Source organism: Trichosurus vulpecula, chromosome 1, assembly GCF_011100635.1.
Source record: "Trichosurus vulpecula isolate mTriVul1 chromosome 1, mTriVul1.pri, whole genome shotgun sequence".
Taxonomy (NCBI): Eukaryota; Metazoa; Chordata; class Mammalia; order Diprotodontia; family Phalangeridae; genus Trichosurus; species Trichosurus vulpecula.
This window is the reverse complement of record NC_050573.1, coordinates 33,277,092-33,301,298: the sequence shown is the minus strand read 5'-3', so window position 1 is coordinate 33,301,298 and position 24,207 is coordinate 33,277,092. Positions and strand designations below refer to the sequence as shown.

The 24,207-nt window shown below is 47.4% G+C and overlaps 1 protein-coding gene across 2 annotated transcripts; it reads left to right on the top strand.

Annotated features, from left to right (window-relative positions):
- Window positions 1–23,523, top strand: TRAFD1 (TRAF-type zinc finger domain containing 1). 2 transcript variants are annotated; one of them, XM_036742321.1, is made up of 11 exons: window positions 1–55; window positions 14,333–14,468; window positions 14,560–14,613; window positions 16,494–16,923; window positions 17,210–17,431; window positions 18,149–18,219; window positions 19,587–19,847; window positions 20,879–21,014; window positions 21,625–21,958; window positions 22,280–22,352; window positions 22,577–23,523. In XM_036742321.1, exons 1-11 carry the CDS (start codon window positions 12–14, stop codon window positions 22,622–22,624), a joined length of 1,809 nt encoding a protein of 602 aa, XP_036598216.1. In that variant the 5' UTR covers window positions 1–11; the 3' UTR covers window positions 22,625–23,523. The 2 variants fall into 2 exon arrangements, with proteins under 2 accessions (XP_036598216.1, XP_036598215.1); XM_036742320.1 differs by having other exon boundaries at window positions 17,159–17,431.
- The last annotated feature ends 684 nt before the right edge of the window (window positions 23,524–24,207 follow it).

The window sequence follows — 24,207 nt, the reverse complement described above, 5'->3', positions numbered from 1 at the left end:
GCAAGTTAAAGATGGCTGAAGTGATAGAACAGGAAACTCAACTGTGTGACAACTGGTAAGAAAATTAACGTGCCATCGCTTCCCGTGCTGATGTTTTTAGTTAAGCTCTTGTGATCTGGGGTATATGGTTGTTCCTGCCAGCCTCCTCCCTCCCCAACCCTTCTCCCCACACTTGCCAATCCAAAGTAAGACGTGGTAATAAGATGTGGTGGTGGCCGTCCTCCCGATCTCAAGGAGGACCAAAGTGACATCACTATGTTGAGATCAAGGTACAGGTTGGGCACAAATAGTCCCTATGAACTTTTGGAGTGGAGATGTCTCTAAATTTTTGAATCTCCTGTTTCTTTTGAGCTACTGCAATTCTGCTTTTGCTCATAGAGCACAGCGCCTTGTTTGATGTGGGCACACCATCCTGGGCCGGTGTCTCCCATGTCACACAGTCGATTCCAGAGTTTCAGAGAGATCCCCAGAGTGTCCATGTATCACTTCACTTCATGTATCACTTCCCTTGTGTGAGTTCTCTTTAAAATAGCCTTTTAGGCAAACGTACTTTTGGCATTCCAACAGCCAGTAAGATGAGTGCTCTTTGAGGGCAGGGACTGCTTCCTTTTGGTGTTTCTATCCTTAGGGCCTCCTAAGTCTGTGCTTGGTCAGTGTCAGCTGCTTCAGACAGGCTTGTTAGGTCTAGTTGTTGGACTAAACTTTTTGTAGAAATTTGATGTGATCTTTGAAGAAGGATTGAAAAATGAGGCTGCGGGGCCAGAGCGGGAGCTTTAGGTGAGTCTGGAAGTGGCCAGATTTGGGTAAAGTGCTCATTTTGAGTATTTTCTTCCTGGGGTGTTGGGAGTCAGGGCAAGAGACTGGTTCTCTTGCCCTTTGCTGTGGGCCCTTCCCCTCTTGGGGCTTGTTTGCTCCTCTATGAAATGCATGGGTAAGGGGGAGAAGGATGAGGCTAGGTGCTCTCCAAGGCTTCTTCCAGGTCTGACAGTCTGTGAGTCCGTCTCAGGAAACTTGGTGGATGTACAGATCCTGGAGCTGGAGCTGGAGTGCACCTTAGTGGTCACCTAGGCCAACTGCACCATTTTATTTTTGTTTGTGAAAGCCAGTTTTGTTTTACTTTCAGATCAGCATCCTCTCACCTTCTCTCCCCCCATCCCCCCCAGCTGAGAAATCAAGAAAAACAAAACCTGTTACAAACAGGTATTGAAGCAAAATAAATTCCCTTACTGGCCAACTTCTCCATTTTATAGAGGGGAAAACTGAGACCCTGAGAGGTTTGCTGACTGGCTCCAAGGTCACATTAATGGATTAGCCATAAATCTGACTGGAATTTTAATATTAGTAACCCATATGACAGGGTGATGTGCCACAGGGGACATAACCCTTTTGGCTCTCTGGAGTCTTTTCAGAAAGATGTTTTTAAATGCAGAAAATTAATACCCAGGATTACCAGAGAAACCACTGTGTTGAAATATAGTTATCAACATGGTAACCAAATTGAAGGAGCCCAGCAAGCCCAGGTAATAAGAGGGCTGACCTTAGAATCAGGAAGAACTGGTTGTCCGTTCCGTCTCTAACCCATTAGCTTTATGACCCTGGGCCGGGCATTCTAACGTCTCAGGAGACCAGAAGAGCTTCTGAAAACTATGAATTAGAGAGGCTTTGCTGTCTTCTCTATCAGTGGAGGTACTTTCCACATTGGGAGTCATTCCTTCCCTCCCTCTCCCCTCCTCCTCCAGCACAAAAAATCCAGTGTGATTGACATAAGTTGTGAGAGATTTTTCCCAAGCAGTGTTTGTATGATGTTCCGGTACCAAAGAGTGACTGCCCCATCTACATTAGTTACTCAGGGGCAGTGTGATTTATACCCCTCTTCCCAGCCTATCTGTCTCGGTATCTTAATGTAGGAGGAAAAGCTGCAGGTAATTCCTTGAATGGAAATAAGACCTCTCTTCCCCTCTAGTCCGGTCTTCTCACAGTTGCCAAATGGGTCTTCCTAAAACATATCAGACCATGCTCAAAAAATCTGCTCAGAAATCTTCAGTGGCTCCCATTTACCCCCTGTATGAAATCCACATCATCAGCCTGGCCTTCCAAGGCCTCTCTCCTGGCTGCTCCTTCCTCCTGTTAGGGTTTATGTCCCCGTTACTCTCCTTCATGCACTTTGTGTCAGTCAGATCAACAGAGCTCAAAAGCTTTTCTCCAAACATCCAGAAGCTTCCCTTAGTCTTCTTTCTCTCTGCCTTTACTCTGATGATGTTCATGCCTCCATGTACCCACTTCTCTCTGCCCTTGAGTTTTCTCTTCCTTGGAAGCTCAGCTTCTGGGCTGCTGCCTCTGGGAGGCCTTTCCTTGTCCTTTCTAGGTTTTGGCACTCTCCTTTGGGGGTACTTTGTGAGAGACTTGGTAGAGTGAGGGCAGCCACTTTGGTTTAATGGTTGAGGAGGGGTGGTCCTAACTCAGTGCCTACCATAGTTGCAGGGCTTAACAGATACTTGTTGAATTGAGAAAAGGGATTAAGTCTGGTTTTCCCTTCCCTCCCTCTCTCCCTTTCTCCTTCCCTCCCTCCTTCCTTCCTTCCTTTCTCTTTCTTGCCTGTTGTTCCTACTCCTTTGTCATCTGTGGCATGAAATGATGTGGCTTGAGCCCTCATTGAAAGAGATGGTTGTAATGTCATCACTTCTTACTATTGGTCTTCCTGTCTCCAGCTTCTCTCCCCTCTCTAAGCTGTGAAGTGATTGTCCTCAAAGTTAGATTGAGACCAGGTCACTTCTCTGCTTGAGGACCTTCTGTCTGTCTCCCCATTGCCACCATGGCCTTGGGTTAAACTGCTGCAGACCCCTCCGCCTGCTTGGCACTGAAAGCCTCTAACTGTCCAATCTAACCCATCTTCCCAGACTCGTTGACCATCATTCCCCCTCACACATTTGCTACTCCAGCTCAATTGGCCTTCATACTCTTCTCCATTCCCAGCCTCGCTTCTGCCTCTGGGCCTTTGCCCAGGCTGCCCCTCAGCTCCTCTTCATTTCTGCCTCTTGGAATCCCAGGTGCACCTTCCTACACAAGATGTGAGTGTCTTCCCTCTAATCCCTGTGTTTTTGGTGTTTATATATTATCCTGTATGATCCTGGAGAACATACCTCACTCCCCCAATGGGTTGTGGGCTTCCAGAGTGCAGGGAAGGGCCTGCTTTCCTGGGGTATCTTCTGTGTGTGTGTGTAGGACAGTGCCTGGCACATAGTACACGGCACCAACATTTAATGATTGCTTGTCAACTCTTTTATTGGGAAACATTACTGCTGTTTCTGGTGTTAGTCTGAGACTGAAGAATTCAGTCTTGGAAAGGACTGGAAAGAAAAAAAAGGAAAGGAAAGAAAACCACTACCACTCCAGGAAGCAGCCTTCAGGCCCATGACAATGTATAAATAGCTGTGCGGAGACTCACAGAGCCGGGTTGTTGCTACCTTACAGCAGAGCCAATGAAAACAGGGCGATTTAAAGCAAAGCCATTTATTTAAAGAAAAAGCTCCAGCAGCAAGGAATGTGACTAAGCACCCTCCGATGCATCCTCCCTCAAACAGACACATTGAGCCCAGGCTACTAAACCTTTGGAGCTGTTCTTTTCCCATTATTCCTATTTAGCAAAAGGTTAAGGTAATTTTTTTTTTGTGCAAAATTTGAGCTTCAGTCAGGCTTGGAGGCCCAAGCTGGGCAACCTCAGAGGGGAGGATTGATTCATTACAATTGATGGCACCTAATCCTCGGCTTTGTCCAGAGCCTAGACATGGCCAGGGACTGAGAGCAAAGCTCTTCCTTTTCGGGGCTTAGGACTCTGTTTCTGGTCTCAGACTTTGGCCTGGTGGCTGGGAGTGGGCTCAACAGTTTATTTTACTGAGAATCCCGGTATTGTTGTCTCCTATTTGTCCAAATACTGATTTCTGTCTAAGGTGAGACTTCACCATTCATCAGTTCTTTCTCTGGGGTTTCTGCCCTTGTGTCTAGATGTAGAAAGGCAGTGTGTTTCCTCTCACTTATATCTTAACAGCGCAGTACCTGGCTCTGGCTGTAGGGATGGAGTAAGCACTGAGGGGGTGGGGGTGTGTGTGTGTGTGTGTGTGTGTGTACACGTACACGTTCACATAAAGTTTTCAAGTGCTCCTAATTTTTATTAACTTCTAGTGGCACATTTTAGGGGGTGGGGGAAGGGATTCTCTTGCTGATTACACCTTTAAAAATTTTGCCAGCTCAGGTAGTTGTGTGTTTTGTTCTGAATATCTTCTTCCATCCGTCTCTGCTTCCCTCACCTAAGACTTGTAAATCGATAAATTACCTTATGGATGGTTGGGTTTTCAGCAGAACTTAACTGTCAGCCTTGTAGTGATTATTTCATCCAAGTGTGGTTATAACGTATAGATCTAGCTTCTTGAATGAATCTAATTGTAATTTTTAAATTTCAGAGAGATTTTATGTAAATTAGAGAAATCCAACAAAAGCACACGGAACATGTCTTGTTGTCTCTATCTGTAATTAAAAAAACATTTTGGTGTTTTGTTTTTCTATCATTTTCACTTCCAAATCCTCTTCTTCCCCTCCCCCCCCCCCGCCCCCAATCCCATCCCCCGCTCCCAAAGAACCCTCTCTTATAACAAAGGAGAATGAGGGTGGGAAAGGGTTGAGCACAAACTACCCATTGGCTCCCAGTGCCAACGTTGCTGCCTGTTCCATGCCCAGGGAGCAGGGAGGCGCACGTATATTCTCTTCCTGGTCAAGTGCTTGGTCATAAGAATCAGGTGTTTCATTTCTCCTTTGTTTCTTCTTAGTAGTTATCACCGTCCATATCGTTTTCTGATTCTACTTCACTTTGCATTAGTTCCAATAAGGCTTCCCAGGCTTCTTTGTATTCCAGATAGTCATTATTTCTAATGGCACAGTAATATTCCATTCCATTCACACGCCACAATTTGTTTAGTTTCCCAAACAATGGGCATCTCCTCTAGTTCTTTGTTACTACAAAAAATGCAGCTGTAAATATTTTGGTGTCTATGGGACCTTTCTGTCTTTAACATCTGTGGGTGGAGTGGAGTAGAGTACATACCTAACTGCAGGATTTCTGGGTCAGAGGGTTTGGACATTTAATCATTTCTTAGCATAATTCCAAATTACCTTCCAGTATGGTTGGATCAGTTAGCAACTCCTTCAAAACTGACTATAACTGTGTCATCTTCATGAGTTTAATGGGTAGAGAGTAAAGCCTCAGTCATTTTGACTTGCATTTTTCTTATTAGTGACTTGGAGCTCTTTCTCATGTGATTGTTTATAGTTTGCAAGTCTGAGAACTGTTCATATCCTTTGCCCATTATCGTTTGTGGAATGGCTCTTGGTCTTATATGTGTGACCCCTGTCCTCTTCCCCCCAGTATCTTGGGATGTCACGTCCTTGTAGGTATTTGATGCCAGGAACTTTTTTTTTGACTGAATTTTTTTGACAGAATTCCTTCTTATCCTGGTTGCCTTGATTTATTCGTGCAAAAGCATTTCAATTACATGTAATCAAGATGACCTATTTTGCTTTCTGCATTGCCTCTATGTCCTGTTTGGTTAGAAATTCTCCCATAAACCTTAGTGTGAAAGGCATGTGAGCTGGTTCTTAATTTTTAAATTTAGGATTTTGAATTTTTTTCCTGAATATCTCCTGGGTTATATGTCTACTGTGAACTGAATGTGGCACATATTGTATGATATTGGAAGCGGTTTGTTTTTTTTTTTTTTGGCCAAACTATTTTTTGAATATTCCCAGCAGTTCTTGTTAAGTAGGAGGTTCTTTCTTAAATAATTTATATTTTCATGTTAAACACTGGGTTAAATGTGCTAGTTTCTGATTTTTCCTTATCTATCTTATGTATGACCATACTATTTTATATTTTAACCAGTATCAAAGTTTTTATAGTACCACTTTATAGTAGTACTGTCTCCCCATTTTTATACCCCTCCCCCCAAATTTCCTTTGAAATCATAGACCTTTTTTCTTCCAAATGCATGTTGTCATTTTGTCTGGCTCTATGAAGTGCCCTCTTGATAGTTTGGTATAGCACTAAATTTGCAAATTAATTTAGGTAGTATTGTCAGTAAATTATTAGTCTTATGAGACAAAGTTGTTGTGCTAGGTCTGGTGAGCCCAGGCCCCTTGAAAATACCACTCTGGGTCTTAGAAATCCACTGGTTTAAAAAGAAATAGATGCCTCTACCCTTCCCTGGGATTCACAAAAAGCCTCCGGAATCCTGCTGAGAACCCGATAGCAACCATCAGGGGTAAATCGGTAGAAAGTAGAGGGGTGGTCTGTGTGGCACAGGCAACCAGACAAAGACCTACCAGGCTAGAGCTACAGGAAGGGTCATATAAGACTTGGCTGCTGCTGCTGTAAAGGAGAGGAATGCTTGTAATATAGTATTTCAGAAGGCAAGTGATAAAGGCTTATAAGCATGGATAACATATAATCTAAAACTAAGTATAATCCTTCAAGGGAAAAATGGATTTTGAATGGAATAGATGATTTCCAAGCATTTCAGATAAAACTGAGTAGACATTTTGAAATGGAGACTCAGGCACCAGGAGAAACAGAAAGGTACACGTATTTGCTGACTTGAAAGGGAATATGGGGAATTAATTTTCTGCATGTTCATAGGGAAGTAAGAAACAAATGACTTCTCAAAATCCTACTCTCTTTAAGGGTCATGTTGTATGGTTGTTTTCAGTCGTGTGTAAGTAACTCTTTGGGGTGTCCTTGGCAGAGATGCTGGAGTGGTATGCCATTTCCTTCCCTAGCTCATTTTACAGATGAGGAAACTGAGGCAAAACAGGGTTAAATGACTTGCCCAGGGTCACACAGCTAGTCAGTGTCTGGTCTGCTTGACCCTAGGCCTAGTGCTGTGTGCATTGTGTCACCTAGCTGCCCAGTTTAGAGCCGTTGGAAAAAAAGGTAAAATGCCAGAGAGCCTGGGGATGCCTTGGTTTGGTTTTGGTGATCTTGGAAGACAGAAATGGGAATGACGGTATTGGGGGAGAAAAGGATCGTGGCTTAATGTCAAAAGACGTGACATAACAAAGGTATGTATGATGAGGAACGTATAATCATAGAGGACAGGAGGAGGGCAAACAGGCATCCCACAAACTTCCCTTTCATCTGAATTTGATAAAGGAGAATTGAACACACACTCTAGTCCTCCTTCTCCCCCTCCCTAGATTTTCAAATGGGAATAGATTAAATTTAAATGGGAAATAGGAGGGGAAAAGAGCTAGCTTCTCCACAAAGATCTTATTTCTAAGATCCAGAATTCAGATGATAAAACTGAGCCATTCCCCGGTAGATAAGTGGCCAAGGGATGTGAACAGGCAGTTTGAAAAGGAAGAAATGCAAGCTGTCTGCAAGCATATGAAAGGTTTTAAATCACTGATAATTTGAGAAATGCAAACAAAAAAAACCTTATAGCCATTAGACTGGCAGAGATGACAAGAGGAACATGGCAGATGTGCTGGGAAGCAGGACCCTGTTGCACTGTACTAGTAAAGCTGTGAATTGATCCTTAGGTTCTAGAAAACAGTTTGGAATTGTCATGCCTCCCTTTGACTCGGCTCTACTGCTGCTACTGTGCTCCAGAGAGATCGAAGACAGTGGGTAGGGGCTTGTGTAGGTACAGAAATATTTATAGCAAACTAAGGGACAGTGCGCTACCAGGCAGATCGGCTGGTCAAATTCTGGTTTCTGAATCCAGTAGAATATTGTTGTGCTATAACGTGATGAAATGAACAGTTTCAGAGCAGGCTGGGAAGACATCTTATGAAGTGGTGCAGGACAATTAGTGATAGAACGATTAACACCACTACGGAGAAAACCTACGTCAGAGTTTGGCTAAGTTCACTGATGAGCCACGATTCCAGAAGAGATACTGCTTCCTTAACCTGCAGCCAGAGAACCGACGAACTGAAAATGTAGACACACACGTATTGGGCCGTGGATGTGGGCATGGCCAATAAGACAATTGGTTTTGCCTGAACTATGTGTATTTCTGATAGATTTTATTTGTTGCAGTTTTTTTTGTTTGTTTTTGTTCGGTGAAGGGGTTTAGTGGGAGGGAGAGCTGATAAAAAGCATGTAAACATAAATTAATTTTTAAAAAATGAAAACAGTAAAAATTGCATATCCCTATCTTAACTAAATCAGTTTTAGTTAATAGTTCCTGTAGCTTTTTTTGAAAGCCAAGGCCTGGAGAAGGGATTCAAGTCAATCAGATAGTTTGGTAGTTTTTCCTGTCTTCTTTACCCCAGTCAGTTATCCTCCTATTACAATAAAGGATTTGCAAAGGGATTTGCCCTTGGGACAGTTAGCTTAAGATGCCCCTGGAATATCCAGCAGGCCATTGATGGTGCTTAAGGAGAGAATCCCTTATACTGTGGTAATAAAGGGAACCTTTGGGAGTTGATGAGAGGTCCCTTTGTAATGTGGTTTTGTAGAACCAAACGGGTAATTATGTATGAGGATTGAGAGACCGTTACCAATATCAAAGACTTGTTCATTACCTTGTAGGTCTTTTCTATGCTAGACTAAGTTCCAAGAACTGACATGAATCTGTTGCCTTAAGGCTGATTGACAAAGTCTCTTACAACCATTGTCTAATTTGATCTATCCCACAGAATGGAGGGAGGTACGGTCTTGTCCTCCTTTGACTGATGCCAGTCACACAGAGGTTGTTACTTTTAGTGGACACAAGCTCAGTAGGAGTCAGTGGTGAGATATGGCGGCCACGACATCTATTGCATCTTTGACTGCCTTAAAAAACCTGTGTAGTGTCCGGGAGGTGTGAGAGTCCTGTGGTACTTGGAGTGTTGTCTTGAATTCTGGGTATATTCTTTTAGGAGGGACACCGATAAGCTGAAGGGTCCAGAGGAAGGAATCCAAAATGGTCAAGGACTGAGCGTGTGCCATGGTGGGATTTGAAGGAACAAGTTGGATATTTAGCCTGGAGAAGAGGAAAAAAAAACTTGGAGTTAGGAAAGAGGGGGAAATGCAAACTCTCCCAGATATTTCGAAGGGCTCTCTTATAGAGTAGGCATGAGACTCGGTCTGCTTGGCACCCAGAGGCTGGAACTAGAAGAAATGAGTGGAGTAGAGAGAAATTGAGGCTTTCATCTGCCCAGTAATGGAACTATGCATAAGTGGTCTGGTGAGCTCACTGTCATGGGAGCTCTCCCAGCCAAGGCTGGTCGACCTCTCATCAGCGATGTTGTGGGGAGAATGTGTTCAGGCCTTGGCCTCTGAAATTCTCTGGCTAACCACATAGCTAGAGTCAGAGGCAGCAGGTGATCACGGTGTCTCCTGACTCCCAGGCCAGCCCTCCCTTTAAGAACATGGCAAGCATCTGATAACAAATTTATGTTGTGTTTTGTAAGTAGTAAGTTGCTGTGCAGATTTCTGCTGTTTTGTTACTCCATTTTACCTCATACTGCACTTAGGTGTGTTCATGTTGTGAGAAATGTGGTTTTGGGGATCACTGGACTTCCCCAAATTGTGAGAACACGCAGCTTTGGGAATCATTGGACTTCCTAGGCAGGGCCAAAGTCCTGAGGAAGAACCCTGTGATAATCCCTAGGGAAGGCTGTACAGACCACAGGACTTCCAGAGGAAGACCAAGTGGTAGCCACCCCTTAATCTGTGGGAATCACAGGGCCTTGTAGGGGTCAGACCCTAAGGAGGACCCAAGTGATGGCCCCTTAGGACAGCGGTAAGATCACAAAGCTCCCGAGGCTTCCCAGGGCTGGAAGTCCCAAGTGATGTCCCCTTAAGAAGGCCGTGCAGACCACAGGGTTCGCCAAGGGAATCCAGAGTGGTAGCCCTCTTAACACCACAGAGGGGAATCACAGGACACCCCAAGACAAGATCCGGGAGTAAGCCCAGCAAGCTTCCGCTGCCTATTGCTTCCCTTCACTTGACCTTAGGAAGATCCATGTGATTTGCCCATTCTCACCCAAAGAACTCAGGACCAGAGTAGACAGAGGAAGGCATTTACTACGCTCTGTGAGAGAGCAGGTGTAGTGCTTATGGGAACGCTGATGTAGCTGCAGGAACAGGGGTAACCATTCCCTCCACTCCTGCTAGAGTCATGGTTAGTTTACAATCTTTGTTTTTTACATAGTTTTCCTAGGTTATACAGTTTATACAGGTAGGATAATAAGGATACAGAAGCAAAAGTGAAGTTAATTAGATTTTCCTTGTCTTAGTTTAGGATTAAACTATATTCTTTTACTTCCCCTACTTTCCCTCTTTAACTTATGCAAATTATGCAAATCAGTAGGCCTGGATTCTTGACCTAGACCAGACCCTAGATAAGCTTGAACTGGTTCAAGTGGGTTTGGCCTCTCTAATTCCCCAGACTGCTTTCTCAAAAAGCATTCACATGTGTACAAGCCTCTGATCTCTCACCTGACCGACCTTGAGGCCTGGTTTCTGCTTAAGCTGGGGTGGGGGAGGGGAGGGAAGTACACCTTTAGTTCTGTGGAAATAAAACTCCTCTTCCCATTTCTTACAATGTCTTCTCTTCTGGAGGGCTGAGATTGTCTAATTCAGTGGTTCTTAAAGTATGGTCTGAGAACTAGGGGTCCTTGATGGCTTTGGGGGTCTTCGAGGTCAAAACTACTTTCATCATACTAAGATGTTATTTGCCTACTAAGATATTGCTTCCTTTTCCAACTGCACATCTTTGTGAAGCTGGATTTGTTCATATACTTCAACCAAAACACACATGTCACAACAAATTGAATACAGAAGCATTTAGGAGAATTTGGCCTGTCTTCTATTAAGCCAGACAGAGATTTGCAAAAATATGTAAAACAATGCCATTCTTTTCTGTTTTGGAAAATAGTTGTTTTTTGTGTTTCTTTTCATTATTTTAAAATAAATTTATAAATTTTAGAAAATGTATCAGTTTTGATTTCTGACATGGGAAATATCACTATAGGTAATCCAAATAAACAGGCTTTGGGGGGTCTTCAGTTTTTAAGATTGTAAAGGGGTCCTGAGACCAAAAAGTTTGGGAACGTCTGGTCTCATTTATCTTTTTCTCTCCTTCTGTCTAACAGTGGAAGCTCAATCAATGTTAATTGAATTGGTTCTTTGTTATGTGAGTTGGGTGTGTTCTGCTTGTGTTCTGCTGTCGGGCAGGGCCAGACTTGGAAAAACCAAACCTGGTCCAGACTTCTTGGCAGCCAGCTTGATTGTTATTGGTGTGTAATTAAACTCTGGCTGGTGAGTGAGGTGGGCAGAACCCGGAGAAGACTGAAAATGAGGGAAGGGGCCTTTGGGAACAGGACTTCATCTTTTTTGTGTGCTGGCCCCCTTGGGCAGTCTAGGGAAGTTTAGGGAACCCTTCTCAGGGTGATGATGTTAAATCCATAAAATAAGATACGTAGAGTTTCAAAGGAAACCAGTGATACTGAAATATGGTTTTCAAAAAAATATTATTTAAAAAAAGAAAAGTGAATGTTCCTCAGGTTAAGAACCCCTGTTCTAGAACCCATAATCAAAGGTTCTCTTTAGTTGACTAGGTAACTGGCTCCCAGTGGCTGAGTGACTTTAGTAGCAGACCCTGGGCTAGAACCCAGTGCTGATCCACTGCAGAGGTCTGGCTTCCCACCCTTTAAGACTGGACCAAATGGAGTCCACATCAGCCCGCACCTTCAGACTACATTGTGCGATAAATGCACATACAGATGTGAAATTTGTCCTTTAGTCCGGAGTTTTTCCTTGGGCCAGAAAAATTCTACAGGCAGAGTTTTTTTTCTTTTCTCCTTTTCCTCTTCTCTCCTCTTTTTTTTTCTTCTTTTTTAAGTTTTAATCAGAAAAGCAGATAGGAGAAAGGCTGTCTGTGTTCTAGAGTGGCCTATTTTAGGAGGCCTAGAGGGCACTGGCAGCATGGAAGCAAGTGTTCCAGGTGCCTCATGGGTAATTTTGTTTGAATAACTGAGTCATTTCTCAGGCTCCAAACTCCTCATGGACGATTTTTTTGGGGGGTGGGATGGGGAAGAAGCACCTGTTTTTAGGTGTTATTTTAAGTTTGTGAGGGCAGGGCTCTTTGGGAAGGAACTACTCTGATCCTTTACAAAGCACTCATTTAACTGTGTCCTTGGCCTTTGGTGGGGTGGGGCTTATTTTCAAAGTAATTTTAGGAGATTTTTATGGTGGCGCAGTGAATAGAGCACTAGGTTTAGAATCAGGAAGCCTCAGACACTTACTAGCAGTGTGACCCATGACAAGTCACTTAACCCTCTTTGCCTCAGTTTCCTCATCTGGAGAAGGAAATGGCAAACCACTCCAGTGTCTTTGCCAAGAAAACCCCAAATGGGATCACGGAGAGTCAGACATGACTGAACTGGGAACAGCACAGGATTGGGAATGAAGTGAACTGGATCTTCCGGGGTGGATTAGATTAGGTGTAAGGATTTTTGCCATTCCAAGTCTAGTGAGAAGACAGGAAAATGGGACCTGAGCTGGGCCTTGGAAACGTTTTTTTCATTAGTCGGTAAGAAGGGAGATGACCTTCCATGTGAGGAAAGCAAAAGTGAAGGCAAGGGGGCAGAATTGACTTCTGAATGCATGTTGGGACCGAGAGAGATGGGGCTCCAAGTCAGGTGGTATTGTGCACCTTGGGGAGTGCTGGGTGTGTGCTGGGCTCTGTCTCATTGGATCCTCACATTTTACAGAGGAGGAGACCTCCTCTGTGGCCTGCCCGGGGTCACCTGGCTGGAACTGGTCTGGATTTGTATTCGGGTCATCTTGATTCCAGGCTGCATGCTCATAGTAAAGAAGGGCTAATTGGGCTCATGCTTTCTTTCCTCAGGTCCCACGAAGTAATCTACATTTTTCTTTTCTTTTTTTTAAGTTTTATTGGAGTCTTATTTTCATATGATAGTCATTTCTGAATTCAAACCTCCCCTTGTGACAATGAAAAACCATTAAAGCAAAACCCCAGGAGACTTGCCGTGTCTGAACCTTGACCTCAGCTGATAGCATTGGCAGCCAACCAGTCATTGAGCATCGATTAAGTGCCTACTCTGTGTGGGAAGTAGGGATACAAAGACAAATCCCAGACCCCCGCTCCCCCAAAGTTGAGGTGGTCAGGGCTGGTGATGGTGGCTGTTATTTCTGTTTCCCTCGTCTCAGTCCCTACCATACTTGCTCACCAGGATTCTCTGAATTACTGCTCATTTGATGTTTCTTACGGAGCAGTGCTGTTCCCTGGCCTTTGTTCGCCTAGAACCCTGGGTGAGGGGGCACTCGTAGTTTCCAGTTCTTGGCTGCTGCTGCCACCATAAAAATGTTGTGGCGGCATTATTACTAATAATAATAGCAGCCAGCATTTATAGAGTGCGTACTTGTCTTTATTTCCTTGGGCTGGGTATGTACCTTGCTGTGTGCCCTTAGATCTCTGGGTTGGAGGGTTTGGGCTGGTTAGTCATTTTCTTAGCATAATTATAAATTGCTTACTGGAATGCTTGGCCCACTTCCCAGCTCCCCTGCATTGCATTCATGTCCTTGAATTCCCATGGCCCTTTCGTGAGTCCCAGCTTTTGCCATCTACCACATTACAGGGTATGAGGTGAAACCTTTAGTTTTAACTTGCATTTTTCTGATGGGTGACTGGAAACAGTCTTTTCTCTGTTTGCCAGTAAATAGCTTGCATTTCTGCTTTGGAGAATCCATTAATCAGGAGGCCTTTATTAAGTGATGAGCCCTGTGCTAGGCTCTGGGGAGAGAGTGTTAAGAAATGAAGGCCCTTCTGGCCTCAGGGAGTTTGCATTCTCTTCTGTAGGGAGGTAACTCTACAAGGTAAGGTGGCAGTTTGGGGGCAGCCCACCAGCTGGACCTTAAGGAAGAGCTGCTGCCAGAGCAGGACCCGGGGGCTCTTCTTTGGACCACTTCAAGTTTTATTTTTTCCTGGATTTGAAATCTGAATGTGTTCCTCATGTGTTCCCTTAAATTAGTCACCTCCAAATGATGGGATAATTGTGGGTTACTCATTATGTGGAGAGCTGGATGAAGACATAGTTAACTCAAAACTTAGAGGGTTTCATTTTGTAAAGCAGGGGAGAGATGAGGAGGATAAGGGAGAAACATCATGGGGAACAGGGTTGAACGCCAGGCCATGCCTGCCCAGGAGCCTGGCGTGAAGGGCCCAGGAACAGGCCTTTGGAGCTTGAAGTGCTGGGGGCTGCATTTGGAAGTGGGGGAAAGGGATGGAGCTGTCCAGAAACAAATACACTTCTCTTTTGTTGATTTTTGTAGCAAAAGAGAAATTCCCATGCCCAACTTTACCATCCATGAAATTCACTGTCGACGAAACATTGGCATGTGCCACGCCTGCAAGGAGCCAGTCCCCAAGTCTGAAATGAAAGCCCACATGGAGCTGGAGCACAGCCAGGTAGCTTAATCCTCTTCCACATTCACCGTTCGGCAGCACCGTGGGTCTGTCTACAGAAAACAGACTTAGTCATTTTTCCCTCTCACCCCAGGTGACCTGTAAGTGTAACATGAAGATGGAGAGGTGGCAGCTCACAAATCATGAGGTTGGTGCTCTCGCCCTTCGCGGGGGAGTCTGGGACTTGGGGTCTCATTTGGTCCCACAGTGTTACTTGCACTTGCAGAACAGCCCCCGCTCCCGTGGCCTTTTGCCCCTTGCTGAGCTGCCTCTGCTGTCAGGGGATGGTTGGTTCGGCATCGGTTCAGAGGCCCAAGGCTGTCATTGTCCACTCGTCTGGCTGTGTGCTCATCCAGGCTTGTGGTGGAACAGTGTGGCATGGACTCTTTGACACAAAGCCTGGCTAGTATCTCATCTCTCCATTCTGACCTTCTGGTTACTCGCTCGCCGCTTATACCTGAGCATTTGGTGAGAGATCCCAGTGTCACTAGAGTCTGCATAGATTCAGAACTGGGGGGGAAGGAGTTGGTCAGTTGACCTCCCACTTGGATCAGAGAAGGGAGAAGCTAGGAAGGGCTGTCCTGTCCCATAGGTTAGGCAGACACTGCTTCAGAATCTTGTCATGCTGAGATTCTGAACAACTTTTTCATGGTTTATAGTTTATCTGCTCTTCTAGAGAATTTGTTAGTGACTTACAGGACTTCATTAGCAAGCCCTTAAACCATATCATTCAGTGACTGCCGGTAGTGGGTGAAAGATGAAATAACTGAGGAAATAAAGGTTTCAGCTTCCCAGCATATCAGTTTATTAAGCAGTGCAGGCCAGTTGCCTAAGAAATCAGGACCAGGCACCTTGCTTTGGCACTGGACCCCAAATACAGGAGGAGACAGATTCTTATGCATTAAAAGAAAACAATTAGCAGGCTGTAAGCCAGGATACAAAATTAGGTGATCTGATTTCTAATTGGAGGAAAAATTAGGGACTTTCCAAGCTGGGATGGGGAGAACAAACATAAACAATTCTCTGAAATCAGAATGAGAGGTGACCCCCTCCCTCCCCAAGTATCTGTAAACAATCAAAGAAACCTGGAAATGATCACTGATTAACCAGTACAGGGCCAATTTTCAGATAAGACATATGGGATGCTCGAGATGTGTAATCGTGAGGAAAGTCCTTGCATTGATCTGCAGATTTGACCAAGTTTCTGCCTATCATGACCTCAGTCCTTGGTCAAGGGTCTTTAGGCAGCAGGGAGGGGTGGTCTGGCTTCCCAGCCACACAGGGTCAGGTTCAAACAATGCAGTAAAGTTTCTCACAAGACAAAAATTAGATTCATAATTGGGTAGAATGGGAACTGAGCCAGCTCCAGAACTGAGTCACAAGATGGAGTCAGGGTGCTCCAGTCAATTCCCACTACCATGTAAATACCCTCAGTTCCCTCAATGGCATTCTTATTTCAGTGCTAATGGTATGGAAAGTTTGTGAATTTGGATCATTCTTTGGTTCTCTCTCAGCATTATGGCTGCAGATAACATAAGCCTTAGAAATGGTGCTGCACTAAAATTAGAGCCTTAAGCTTCATAGGCAAGAAATGGGTACATTCTCATCACAGAGTCCTTCATGCATATTTACTGATTTTAACGACCACTTCCAATTAGGTTTAAAATTCAGTTGTTCATATTCACCTATATGTTTTACTGCTTGGAGGAGGAGGAGTCTCTTAATGTTGGCAATTTCTGGCAGGGCTGTGCACAAATCCATAAAGATTGTGAAATATTTTCTAGTCGGCAAAATTTTCCCAACTCAAGCCCAGAGCAGGAGCAGTTGGTGGAAACTGAGGCCTAGCTCGAGAGCCTGGTGGGTGGCCAGGTCCTTGAGTGGGATCCCAAAGAGCTCCATGGCGAGGGTCAGAAGACAGAAAGGGGGCAGGGAAGGACCTGTCACCTGGGCCAGGTGGGAGTGGAGCCAGAGAGCGTGGTGGTCACATACCTCCCCCAAGGATACAAGCCTGGCCCATTTTGCTTGCAGGCCCTCGAATGCCCCTTGAGGCTTGCCGTCTGCCAGCACTGTGAGTTGGAGCTTGCGTTCCTCAAACTGAAGGACCACGAAGATTACTGTGGGGCCCGCACTGAGCTCTGTGGCAAGTGTGGTAGGAATGTTATGGTGAAAGATCTCAAGGCTCACCCTGATGTGTGCGGGAGAGAGGCGAGAACCATGCCTCCCCATGGCTATGAGAGTGAGGAGGATGAGGATGAGGAAGATGACGACGAGGAGGAAGAGGAGGATGGAGCGTGGTTCATAGCACAGAACCTGCTGAGTCCTGAAAACCCCACCAGACCTGTGCGGAGGCTTTCGAGCTCCCTGGAGGATCCCTTTTATAGTCGCCTCATAGCTGACCAGATGGCAAGAAATCCAGACCGAGGGGTTGGGTCAGCCATGCAGCTGGACCAGAATCAAGGTGAGCCATCCTGGTCACTGGTGGGTGTGCTCGTGGGGAGCACCACAGCAGGGCAGAGGGTTTCAGAAGGAGGGGAGGGGCGGAGGGGATGACGAGTGGGGCGGCCTGGTCTCTTTTCCTCATGGGATGAAGGAAGTTTCTCTGGCGGCCTGGTAGCAGTTCTTTGATGCTGGCCAGCCACGACAGTGCCTGCCTGCCTCTAACATGTGTCTCTGTGTGCTGGTTTTTGCTCAAGTGGAGAAACAGGAGAGGCACATGGGGAGTAAAAGCCAGCTGTCCCCTCCAGTGTCCCCCCCAGAGGAAGATGCCCATTTGGACTACATGCTGGCCCTGAGCCTGCAGAGCGAGAGTGGTGCCCCCAGCAGCACAGCTGCCCACCTCGAGGACTTCTGGAGAGCCGTGTGTGCTGAAGACCTTGGCCCGGCTGCCCGGCTGGGCCAGGCCCGGAACACTGACCTGCTCTACACTGAGCCTTTCCTAGCCACAGATGGTGCAAAGGAGTCAAAGAGTAAGTTTAAGACAAAGCCTTGCCACGAGCAGGGGACCCACTTAGGGATAACCTATAAGCACAGCAGCCAGTGAGGCACCTTGTAGCAGAAGGGAATGTAGAGCCCAAGGGGTCTGGGGACAGTGCCAGTGTTTGGGGATCTCCCCCATCTCCCCTGGGGAGAATTCTCATGAGATGGAGAGAGGGGCCTGTGAGCGCGTCCCATGGCTGGACTCAGTGAAGTGTCTTGTGTGTGCATGAGAAGGTGTCGGCTGGCCTTTGGCTTTCGGGTTTGTTTTCACTGACTCTGAAGGCCTTATCAAGACTGAGGAAAAACTAATTTCCCCTTTTCTTGTGTCTCTTGTGGGTGTTCTGACCACCTTCTTTTGACTACCTGTTTACACATCCTAAGGAAAGGAGAATCTGTGAACGGCTGATTCGTTCTTAGTGTTATAATAAGAAACCTCTCAGAGCAAGGAAATTTTTTATCACCTTATTTCTCTGGAATTTAGTAAGCCATTGGAGGCCTTTGGAATGGATAGTGTCACTGCCTCATGCCCACTGGCCAACGGGAGAGTCAAGAGAATAATGGGGGGTGGGGTGGGCTGGCTGTGTAGAAATGGCTTGGGCGTGAAAAAGGTTGTGGTGATGGGCCCATGTGGTAAGCCCCAGGGCACTTTGGTGATGGCCTGAGGGACTGAAGCCAGGAGTAGACAGACATGCTTGCCCTTTGTGCAGGTAATGAGACCATGCTGCCCTGTGAGTTTTGTGAGGAGCTTTATCCCGAAGAAGACCTGATTCTTCATCAGGTATGTAGCGAGTGGCCTCTCAGGGAGGACCAGTGGCTGGCATGGAAAGGGCTGCGGGCACAAGGCTGGCTTGGGGGGCTCCTGCCTGGGCACTGGGGACAGGGCAAGGAGTGCATTCTCTGTGGCTCAACCTTGGGCATCGGTGGTGGCTTGCCAACACTTATTGAGTGCCTAGTGCTTACACAAGAGCATTATGTATACTGTGGGTGCTCCCTGAAGACTGCATGGAGCGCCTACCAAAAGGGGGAGGGGCAGGTAAGACAATCCTGAGTGTTATAAAGGCTTTAGCATTGCCAAAGAAAGCATTGCTGGGTATGGAGGCTGAATTAGGTCATCCCCAAGGGAGGGGAGGGACCCATGAATGGAGGAGATTGGATTACCTTCAGTCTTTAATAATGAGCAAGCATTAGGGACCTACTGTGTGCCAGGTGCTGGGGAGGAGGGTACAGAGACAAACAGGAAACAGGTCTTGCCTTTGCCCTTCCTTGTTCGATTTCTATTGGGAGAGACATCGTAATGTACATGTTTTTGTGTGTAAATACTCAGTTTAGGGTCTGAGGTCCCTTTCCATTTCTTGTAGAAAGTGGGACTTGAGGGGCTTCTGGGAAGAAGAGAGGGATTCTGGGAGGCAGAGAAGATGGGCGTCTTTGACAAATAGGGAAGTTTGGAGAGGAATGAGCTTGGAAAAAGAGGAATCCTGTTTTGGACCTGTTGGATTTGAGATGTCTCTGGGACATCCAGTTTGAAATGTTTCCTAGGTAGTCAGTGATGGGAGACCAAAGCTCTGGGCAGCCCCTGGGAGCTGAGCTCTTCTTTCCAGAATAGGGCTGATGCCTAGATGTGGGAATCCTCTCCAGAGAGAGTCATTAAAGCTATGGGAGCTGATGAGGTGACCGAGAAGTTCTAGGACAGAGCCCATAAGGGCTGGGACATAGTGAGGGGCTGGTCATGACAACCCAGGAGGGAGAACTTGGAGCATCCTGGAGGAGAAAGGAGTCAGAGGAAGGTCAGGAAGGTTGAGGATTGGAAAAGAGGCCTCTGAGTTGTCGATTGGGAGGTGAGCGGCAGCTCTGCAGAGAGCAGCGTCTGGGTGATGAGATAGTCAGGAGCCAGATTGGTGCCTGGTTAGGGAGTGAGGAAAGTTGGAGAGTGATGCATAGGTTGTGGGGCAAATGTTAGGTGTGTGCGCCCCCACTCCCCCCCGCCCCAAGCAGGGTGACTTCCCAAGTACGTCCATGGCGGGGCCAAAAGAAACCTTGGCATGAGCAGAGGTTTGGTGGGAGCTGGCCTGGCAGTGGGGTGGGTCTCTAATCACTAAGCCATCTTGCATTCCCTGGGGTGACTGACCATGACCTTCTGAATGGCAGACGGGCTGTAACCCCACGAGTGCCCTGGCTTCATTCAGTAAGAGAAGCTCTCCCCCAAGCCTGTCCCAGGACCGAGGGGACCGCGAGGACCGTGAAGATCAGCTTCAGAGGTTCCTGGACCTGCCAGCCACACGGGCCGTGAACAGCAGGTTCCGCTCCCTGTTGGATCTGCCAGCTGCACCCTCTGGCGAGAGCAGCATCATTATTCCCTGTGAATTCTGTGGCATTCAGTTAGAAGAGGAAGTCCTTTTCCACCACCAGGTATGGCGCTCCCAAGGAAGCAGCTGTGTGGAAACTCAACAGTTTAGTGGGAAGGAGAGTCTTCCTGGAGCCTGGGCTGTTAGTTAGCTCCCCGATTAGAAGTGCCAGTCCTTTTTTTCTGGCTCAGTGAGCTAACACTACTGGGCTGATGCTCAGCGAGCCCACAGATTGGCCAGCTGCGGTGACTTGGGAACTGGAAAAGCTTTGTCACCAGACTGCAGCCGCCAAGTGGCAAGGGCTTCCGGATAGCGATTTTGGATGGATGCACTCTGGGGCTGAGCTTGGTCAGCATACTCAGCTCAAAGGCCTCCCCACCCTGGAGAGAAGCTGTTACAGGTGATCTGCCGGTCTGGGCTCTCTTCCCCTGACCAGCTGTGTGACTGGGCCAGTTCTTGGAACCATATAAAAAAGGAGATCCTGGTGCTTCTTGAGGGCCTGCTGGCTCTGATGTTCTTTGGTTCTAACCTTCCAGTGTGGCAAATGGGCTTCCTGTCCAAACCGGTTTTGTTCTCAGAACTAACAGTAATGGTGCTTCTCACACCACTTTAATGAGCTGGCCCTAGCCCGTGTGAGGGGGAACACGAGGCTACCCAATCTGCATCAGTGTGATCTTCCTGGTGTAGGCATTTGCTTTTGGCCAAAGGAGGACCAAAGGAATATTCCAGGACATTCTAAGGCTGTCTACTGGTTGCTGCCGCCTTCTTGTGGCAGATGGTGAAATTAGCAGATAGGCATCCTGTAGCAGAGATGGAAAGCTGCAGTTAGCTTTTTTCCCAAATTCCCTGGCCCTGGCCTGAGGCGGGTGGGGGGGGTCCTGTGAAGGAAGAGCTGGAACCTGGCTTGCTCCCTCTCAGGAGAAAGGTAAGACCTGACTGGTGTGGCTGGCATTTCTGCCCTGGTTGGAGAGTTTCTCTTCCATGACTCCTTACACCACCTTGGGCCCATTCTGCAGCTTCTAACCCAGAAAGAGGCTGGCTGTGAGCAGGAGAAAAGTCTTGTTCAAAGGGACTCATTTGGGTTTCTCTTCTTAGGACCAGTGTGACCTCCGCCCAGGCACCGGAGTACCCGCAGAATGGCTGCTTCCTGCCTGCGAACCACTTCCTAAACAAGACAGCTTGCAGCCGGAGACATCTCCCAAACTGCCCAGGCGGAGGATCAGGCACCAAGGTAGCAGCCAGAGGCTTCCAGCTCAGCCTGCTTCCTCCAGGGCCTCAGACACAGCACGCACAGGCCCCTGACCCTTCATCTTAGGTTTGGGTGATGGAGGGTCTTGGCCCGCAGTCTTGAGCTCATGATGGTCCTGGACTTCTTCCTATGTGTATTAACTTCTTAGGGAATTATCTGTGTACTCTGAAGACCATGCTTCTGGCCAGCCTATCTGGACTCAGAACATCAATTCATTTTTAATGATTCCATAGTAATGCATTAACAAGGAGACAAAATAACTTTAGAAATAAATTTTAGAGGAAAATACAAACAGTCCTCGTGTTGGGCATCACTGCAGCCCCTGTGTTAATACATGAGAGTTGACTCTGCTTTCTGAACAGGTCCATAGAGCTGGCTGGAGACCTGGGTCAGAGGTGGGTCTAAGCAGCCTTTCAGGCTAAGACATTGACCTCCTAACAGGTTGAGCTTGGGATAGATTAAAAAAAATTGAATTAGTATCTTTTGTTTTATATCGCCTAAATTTCCCTCGGAGAGCCGTCTTTGGCAGGGCCATCTTCTTCCCTTGTTGGGCCTTCTTACATCATTGATGGCCCCCCTTCTCCCCTTTCAGGAGACTTGTCTTCTTGCTATATGGATGACATACGGCAGGAAGCAGCCGGCAAACCGACGTACCCCCTGCCCCCCAGCAGGTCCACGAGCAGCATAGGGCTTGCCCGAAATAGACTGCCTAAAGCCGTGTTGGCCCCTCGGTCTGGGGGACTGCCAAGCCCTCCCCGCGTGCTGAAGGCCAGCAACTTGGAGAGCCTGGAGACAAGAGGGCAGAGTCGCAGGAACCACAGCCCAGCCACGGGGCCCATCCCTGTTGGGCGGCCTACTCCAAGTTTATACCCTGAGAACTATGTGCCCAGTTTCCCCCGGGTACCCCCAGTGAGACATGGATTAGGGTAAGTAATAAAGAGACAGTGTTAGTTGGGGGTCCTGTCTGGGAGCCCCTTAGGAGAGCTGACCTCCAGCTTGTGGTGACCCTTGGTCACCTCCAGTTGTTCAACCAGCCACTCTCCTGGAGCAGTAATTAGCCCTGCTACAGAGCAGGCCCCCTCCTTTTGTAGCCTGCAGGCTGGTAGACAGATTCTCAGGGCTTTCCCCCAGGAGAAGGCTCCTTAAATCTCTCTCCTTCCTGCCCACACCTAGTCCTCAGAGCCTGTTCCCTGAGGCCTTAAGGTCCTCAGGGAGCTGGTTTCCAATTCCTTTTCCTGGCCTTTCAGTGTAAGAAATGAGGTTGGAAGGAACTCACGGATCACCCCCACTTCTGCCAACTTCCGAAACAGGACCACTAAGGTAAGGTGGGATCTACCACTGGGTGGGCCTCTCCCACCCCAATGACCAAACAAGGCTGGCCTGGCAAACTTTCCCCTCAAGTCGCACAGGGCCCCTCCTGGGGCTGCTGAGCACCTTCTCCCTTGGGAGAGCAGTCCTGTGGGCGCAAGAATTGGGAAGAGGGGGAAGGGAGGGGCCGCCCTGGGACTAAAGGCAGGCACATCTGCCGTGTCTTGTTTCCACAGACAAAATCTCCCAAACCAGCGGCTGGCGATGCTGAGGAAGAGGAGTAGCAGCCTTCGGGCTGGAGACGTTAGCTTGGTTTTTACCCTTCTATGCATAGCAGCGCCTGCCCTGGTGCCAGAGGCTGGCTCGCTGCGTGTTCCAACAGAGAACCTTGGATGGATTGTAATTTTTCTAGGCAGCCATCATTTTCTAACTTTTTACATTGTGAAGTGGTCAGAGTGGGGAGGATTGTTGAGAGCCTGGGGATCTGCCTGGGGGTTGGGGCCTTGGAGAGAGTGAGAAGCCCTGCGGTGAAAGGCTCCCCCTTCCCATGACCCCTGGGTCACCGGGCAGTGTTGTGGGGGTGGAGGGTGGGCAGAGGCTCCTGGCCGTTCATCTCCTTACTGCCTTCTGTGCTGTCTGTGAAGTCATTCTCCTGTTGCCTGAGGGGAGCTCACTAGTGTTCTGGGGCTTTCCTGTAGCCAGCCAACCTGTATGCTCCTGTTCTCTGTGCTAGCTTTGAAATTCATGTTCTGAACATGAGACTTCCCTTGGGTCAGGGAATTCCAGTGAGGGGGATGTCGGGGTTTCAGCCAGAAGCGAGAATCTTGATGTTTTCACTTCAAGGTGCTGGACCTTGAGGACTGGCTCCAAGCTGCCAGCGCAGCTCCTTCCTGGGGCTTGAAGAGCACTGCCCTGGAGTTTTGGGGAGGCGGGGGGCATTCAGGAAACCTTGTCATTGGCTCCCTGGTAGGGCTGCTTGTCTGTGAAAATCGCCTGTCTCACTGGGAGCCGCAGGGTGGAGCCAGGCCCCCCACGGGGTGTTTCCCCCCACCCCAAGCAGTTGTGCAGTTGGCTCTGAAAATTTCAGAGTTTCAGAGTCCTTTGTTCTGGGTTTTTTTTTTTTTAATTTTAATTTTTTAAAGTTCCCTATGACAAAAATAAAATTTGTACTTGGAGCACAGCCTGTGATGTTTCCTGTCTTTGGTGTATTGTGGGGTCAGGTGAATGTGGAGTTTTCCTCAAGGGAGGGTCGAGGGACCATTTTTGTCCCCCTCCCCTATGACAACATGGGGTGACCTTTGAGCACAACGTTCAAGCTTGGGCTTCCTCTTTTGCTACGTGGGGGCTCTGCCCATGCCAGTCACTGCCTGGGGACAGAGAAAGTAGAACCCAGAGCAGCTGGCCTAGCTTTTGGATGCCGCGTACCCCCAAGTACTGTCGTTGACACTGACCAACCCATTCTGAGAAAACCCCCCTTTGTCCTAGACACTTTTGCCAGGCAGTGTAAATGGGTCAGCTGCCCCCTGGGGTTAAGAGTGGTACTGTGTGCCAGGCACTGTGCTAAACTTGTTACTATCTCATTGGTTGGTCCTCATCACAACCCGGGGTGGGAGGTACTAGATTTTAGAAGTGACTTGCCTAGGGTCACACAGCAGCCTAGGTGTCTGAGATGAGGACATTGAGGCCTGGAGTCACATCAGAAGGGCTACTGAGGAAGGTGCCACAGGAGAGGAGGAAGAGGGCTGCTGGTAGCTTGTCTAGGCCCCAAATAATGACATTTTAAGGACACATCTACCAGAAGTAAGCATTTATTAAGTACAAGAAATGCAGATTAGAGATTTAAAACAAGTGGCCTAGTGGAACAGGG

Coding starts and splice junctions, on each gene's coding strand:
- TRAFD1 (XM_036742320.1), top strand. CDS start 12: ATGGCTGAAGTGATAGAACAGGAAACTCAACTGTGTGACAACTG. Junction 56..14,332: donor ACTCAACTGTGTGACAACTG/GTAAGAAAATTA, acceptor TGATTTTTGTAG/CAAAAGAGAAATTCCCATGC. Junction 16,924..17,158: donor GCAGCTGGACCAGAATCAAG/GTGAGCCATCCT, acceptor TTTTTGCTCAAG/TGGAGAAACAGGAGAGGCAC.